Source organism: Pyrgilauda ruficollis, unplaced genomic scaffold, assembly GCF_017590135.1.
Source record: "Pyrgilauda ruficollis isolate IOZ18807 unplaced genomic scaffold, ASM1759013v1 scaffold576, whole genome shotgun sequence".
Classification (NCBI taxonomy): Eukaryota; Metazoa; Chordata; class Aves; order Passeriformes; family Passeridae; genus Pyrgilauda; species Pyrgilauda ruficollis.
The window spans coordinates 8,877-14,463 of NW_024527444.1; the positions used below are offsets into that span (position 1 = coordinate 8,877).

At 68.0% G+C, this 5,587-nt stretch overlaps 1 protein-coding gene across 1 annotated transcript in view; it reads left to right on the plus strand.

The window, feature by feature from the left end:
* Positions 1-5,587, plus strand: part of LOC121361497 (integrin alpha-7-like) — a 20,748-nt gene that overhangs the window by 8,061 nt on the left and 7,100 nt on the right. Inside the window, exons 9-13 of the mRNA XM_041482245.1 lie at positions 20-105; positions 950-1,119; positions 2,111-2,263; positions 3,451-3,563; positions 4,509-4,725. Coding sequence (XP_041338179.1) covers positions 20-105; positions 950-1,119; positions 2,111-2,263; positions 3,451-3,563; positions 4,509-4,725 — 739 coding nt within the window. The remainder of the gene's footprint in view (positions 1-19; positions 106-949; positions 1,120-2,110; positions 2,264-3,450; positions 3,564-4,508; positions 4,726-5,587) is intronic.

A 5,587-nucleotide genomic window follows, 5' to 3' on the forward strand; every position in this document is an offset into this window, starting at 1 on the left:
GCGGGGGTCTCGGGACCCCCCCGGTGACCCCCGGCCCCTCCAGCCTGGAGGTTCGGGCGTGCTTCAGCTACACCGCGAGCCCGGGCAGCGACAGCCCCCCGCTGGGTGAGTGCGACCCCGGCCCCCATGGGGGGACCCCCAAGCTGGGACCCCCAATACTGAGGATCCCCCAAATCCTGGGCACCCCCAATGCTGGGGGACCCCTAATGCGGGGGACCACCAATGCTGGGGATCCCCATCCCAGGGACCCCCAATGCTGGGGATCCCCATTCCAGGGGCACTCCGAGCCCTGGGGTTCCCCCCAAATCCTGGGGACCCCCCCATTCCAGGGACCCCCCAGGGCATCCCCCAATTCCTGGAACTCCCCTGATTCCTGAGGGTCTCACCTCTCCCTGGGACCCTTTCCCATCCTTGGGACCCCTCCCCATCCTTTGGGACCCCTCCCCCCCCTCATCCTTGGGGCCCCCTCCCCATCCTTGGGACCCCAATCCTTGGGCCCCTCCTCATCCTTTGCCCCCCATCCTTTGGGACCACTCCCCATCTTTGGGACCCCCATCCTTGGGACCCATCCCCCTCCTTCGGGACCCCTCCCCATCCTTGGTCTCCCATCCTTGGGACCCCTCCCCGTCCTTTGGGACCTCTCCCCATCTTCAGGACCCCCATCCTTTGAGACCCCTCCCCATCCTTGGGCCCCTTGCCATCCTTGGGACCCCTCCCATCCTTGGGACCCCTCCCCATCCTTTGGGACCCCCATTCTTGAGACCCCTCCCCATCCTTGGGCCCTTCCCCATCCTTTGGTTCCCCATCCTTTGGGACCCCTCGCCATCTTCGGGACCCCTCCCCGTCCTTTGGGACCCCTCCCATCCCTTGGGACCCCTCCCATCCTTTGGGCCCCCTCCCCATCCTCGGGACCCCCACCCTTTGAGCCCCCTCCCCGCCTTTCCCGCAGAGCTGCAGCTGCTGCTGGAGGCGGACTCGGAGCGCCGGGGCCGGGGGCTGCAGCCCCGGGGGTCGTTCCCGGCGCGGGGCCCGGCCGAGCCCGAGCACCGCCTGGGGACCCGCCTGGAGCTGCCGCGGCCGGGAGAGCGCCGCTGCGTGCCCGCCACCTTCCGCCTGCACGTGCGTGCTTCGGCCTCGGCCTCCTCCTCATCCTCCGCCCCTCGGCCTCGCCTTCACCCTCTGCCTCCTCTTCCTCTGCCCCCTCTTCCTCTGCCTCCTCTTCCTCGGCCTCGCCTTCACCCTCTGCCTCCTCTTGCTCGGCCTCGCCTTCACCCTCTGCCTCCTCTTCCTCACCTTCACCCTCTGCCTCCTCACCCTCTGCCTCATCCTCTGTGTCCTCTTCCTCAGCCTCACCCTCTGCCTCCTCTTCCTCTGCCCCCTCTTCCTCTGCCTCCTCTTCCTCGGCCTCGCCTTCCCCAGCCTTCTCTTCCTCATCCTCATCCTCACCCTCCTCTGTCTCTAACTCCTCTTCCTCTGCCTCCTCACCCTCAGCCTCCTCTTCCTCAACCTCATCTTCACCCTCTGCCTCCTCTTCCTCTCCCTCTGCCTCCTCTTCCTCAGCCTCAGCCTTCTCTTCCTCTTCTTCATCCTCTGCCCCTCTTCCTCTGCCTTCTCATCCTCAGCCTCCTCTTTCTCGTTCTCAGCCTCACCCCTCATCCTCAGCCTCATCCTCTTCCTCTGCCTCCTCTTCCTCACCCTCCTCAGCTTCAGCCTTTTCTTCCTCTGCCTCACCTTCCCCAGCCTCCTCTTCCTCATTCTCAGTCTTGCCCTCCTCATCCTCAGCCTCCTCAGCCTTGCCCTCCTTAGCCTCCTTATCCTCATCTTCCTCATCCTCACCCTCACCTTCCTCATCCTCAGCCTCACCTTCCTCAGGCTCCTCCTCCTCAGCCTCATCTTCCTCATCCTCACCCTCCCCAGCTTCTTTATCCTCATGTTCCTCATCCTCACCTTCCTCATCCTCCTCAGCCTCAGCCTCAGCCTCCTCATCCTCACCTTCCTCCCCTCATCCCTGTCCCCCTTGTCCCCGCCGTGTCCCCCCCGGCCGTGCCAGCACCTCCGGTGTCCCCAGTGCCTCCTGACCTTCCTCCCCCCTCCTCCTCCTCCTCCTCAGGACGACATCCGGGACAAGCTGCGGCCGCTGGATGTCACCCTGGCCTTCGGCATCGCGGGGACGCGCGGGTGGCACCGGGGGGGCCGGGGGACAGCGCTGCCCCCCCTGGCCCCCGCGCTCAGCCCGCGCCAGCCCAGCACGCTGCGCACCGAGGTGGGCACGGCTGGCACTGCCACCCGGGCACCCGGGTCACCTGGGTCACCTGGGTCACCTGCATGTGTCACACTCCTGTGTCACCTGCCTGTGTCACACTCCTGTGTCAGCCCCCTGTGCCACCCCACACCCGGGGCACCTGCATGTGTCACACACCTGGGTCACACACCTGTGCCACCCGGCCCCCGGGTCACACTGGGTCACACTGTGTCACCCCTGGGTCACCTGGGTCACACTGGGTCACACTGTGTCACCCCTGGGTCACCTGGGTCACACTGGGTCACACTGGGTCACCCCTGGGTCACACTGGGTCACACTGGGTCACCTGCATGTGTCACACACCTGGGTCACACACCTGTGCCACACTGGGTCACCTGGGTCACCTGGGTCACTCTGGGTCACCTGCATGTGTCACACACCTGCGTCACACACCTGTGTCAGCCCCCTGTGCCACCCTGCCACCCGGGTCACCTGGGTCACTCTGTGTCACCTGCAGTTGTCACCTTGTGTCATCCACCTGTGTCAGTCACCCCCTGTGTCACACACCTGTGTCAGCCCCATGTGCCACCCCCGGGGGCACCTGAGTTACCCTGGGTCACACTGTGTCACCTGCATGTGTCACCCCCGGGTCACCCTGGGTCACACACCTGTGTCCCACCTGTGTCCCTCCATGTCCCACCTGTGTCATCCCCCTGTGTCACCCTGTGTCACCTGCATGTGTCACCCTGTGTCACCCTGTGCCCATCCTGTGCCACCCACCTGTGTCACATACCTGTGTCACCCGTGTCACCCCCTGTGTCACACTTGTATCACCTACCTGTGTCACCCTGTGTCACCCCCTGGGTCCCTCCGTGTCCCTCCATGTCCCCCTGTCCCAGCTTGGGACACCGGGAGTGTCCCCTCTGTGTCCTCCTGTCTGTCCCTGTGTCCTTCCCGTGTCCTCCAGTGTCCCCCGGTGTCCCCTTGTCCCACCTGGGCACACCCGGCGTGTCCCCCTGCCGTTTCCATCTCACCTGGCGGTACCCGCGGTGTCCCCGCGGTGTCCCCGCGGTGTCCCCGGGGTGTCTCAGGGGTGTCCCCGCAGTGTCCCCGTGTCCCCGGGGTGTCCCCGCAGTGTCCCCGCGGTGTCCCCGCGATGTCCCCGCGGTGTCCCCGCAGTGTCCCCGCAGTGTCCCCGTGTCCCCCAGGTGCATTTCCTGCGCCAGGGCTGCGGCGATGACAAAATCTGCCAGAGCCACCTGGAGCTGCGGCCGCGCTTCTGCGCGCGCCTGGGCGACAGCGACTTCCTGCCCCTGCCCCGGTGAGCGACAGCGCCGGCGGGGACACGGCCACCCCCGGGAGGGACCGGGGTGTCCCCGGGGGCACGGGGTGAGGGTGGCACTGCCACCTCCCGGGAGGGACCGGGGTGTGCCCAGGGGCACACGGGGGAGAGGGCACTGCTGCCACCACCCGGGAGGGACCAGGGTGTCCCCAGGGGGCCACGGGGTGAGGGTGGCACTGCCACCACCCGGAGGGACCGCGGTGTGCCCAGGGGGGCACGGGGTGAGGGTGGCACTGCCACCACCCGGCGGGGACCGGGGTGTGCCCAAGGCAGTCACAGGGTGAGGATGGCACTGCCACCTCTGCCACCTCCCGGCAGGGACCGGGGTGTGCCCAGGGGGCACGGGGGAGAGGGTGGCACTGTCACCCCCGGGAGGGACCGGGATGTGCCCAAGGCAGTCACAGGGTGAGGATGGCACTGCCACCTCTGCCACCTCCCGGCAGGGACCCGGGTGTGCCCAGGGAGTCACGGGGGCGAGGATGGCACTGCCACCTCTCTGTGAGTGTCGGGGGTGTCCCCAGGGCAGTCATGGGGTGAGGATGGCACTGCCACCTCACCCTGAGTGCCCGGGGTGTCCCCAGGGCTCTGACGAGGCTGTGCCCGCAGGGACGAGGATGGCACTGCCACCTCCCGGAGGGACCGCGGTGTGCCCAGGGGGTCACGGGGGCGAGGGTGGCACTGCCACCTCTGCCACCTCCCGGGAGGGACTGCTGTGTACCCAGGGGGTCACAGGGGTGAGGATGGCACTGCCACCTCCCGGGAGGGACCGGGCTGTCCCCAGGGGTCTCACGTGCCAGGATGGCACTGCCACCTTCCCGGGAGGGACCGGGGTGTCCCCGGGGGTCACACGTCCAAGGCTGGCACTGCCACCTCACCCTGAGTGCCCGGGGTGTCCCCAGGGCTCTGACGAGGCTGTGCCCGCAGGGACGAGGATGGCACTGCCATCTTCGCCGTGAGTGACCAGAAGGACGTGGCGCTGGAGGTGCAGGTGACCAACGAGCCCTCGGACCCCGCGCAGCCGCACCGGGACGGGGACGATGCCCACCAGGCCCTGCTCGTGGCCACCTTCCCCCCGGAGCTGCCCTACGCCGCCATGAGGGCCGAGGAGCCCGCGGGCACCGGGGTGGGCACGGGGACGGGGACAGGGACGGGGACAGGGACAGGGACAGGGGACACAGGACAGGGGACAGGGGTGGGGACGGGGATGGGGACAGGGATGGGGACAGGGACAGGGACATGGGATAGGGGACAGGGATGGGGACAGGGACGGGGACAGGGACAGGGGACACAGGATAGGGGACAGGGATGGGGACAGGGACAGGGACAGCGATGGGGACAGGGACAGGGACGGGGATGGCGACAGGGACAGGGACGGGGATGGGGACAGGGACAGGGGACAGGGATGGGGACAGGGATGGGATGGGGACAGGAGGACAGGGGGGGGGACAGGGGACACGGGACAGGGACAGGGACAGGGACATGGGACAGGGACATGGGATAGGGGACGCAGGACACTCTGGGGGGTCACTCAGGGGTCACTCTGGGGTCACTCAGGGGTCACTCTGGGGTCACTCTGGGGTGACCCCAGGTGCCGCAGGGGGGTCTCTGGGATGGGGTCACTCGGGTCACTCAGGGGTCACTCTGTGGTCACTCATGGGTGACCCCAGGTGCGACAGGGGGGTCTCTGGGTTGGGGTCACTCAGGGGTCACTCTGCGGTCACTCGGGGTGACCCCGGGTGCCACAGGGGGGTCTCAGCCATGTCCCCCCCCCCCCCCGGACAAGGGGCTGGGGTTGGGCACCCCAAACCGGTCACTCGGGTCACTCAGGGGTCACTCTGTGGTCACTCATGGGTGACCCCAGGTGCGACAGGGGGGTCTCTGGGTTGGGGTCACTCAGGGGTCACTCTGCGGTCACTCGGGGTGACCCCGGGTGCCACAGGGGGGTCTCAGCCATGTCCCCCCCCCCCCCCGGACAAGGGGCTGGGGTTGGGCACCCCAAACCG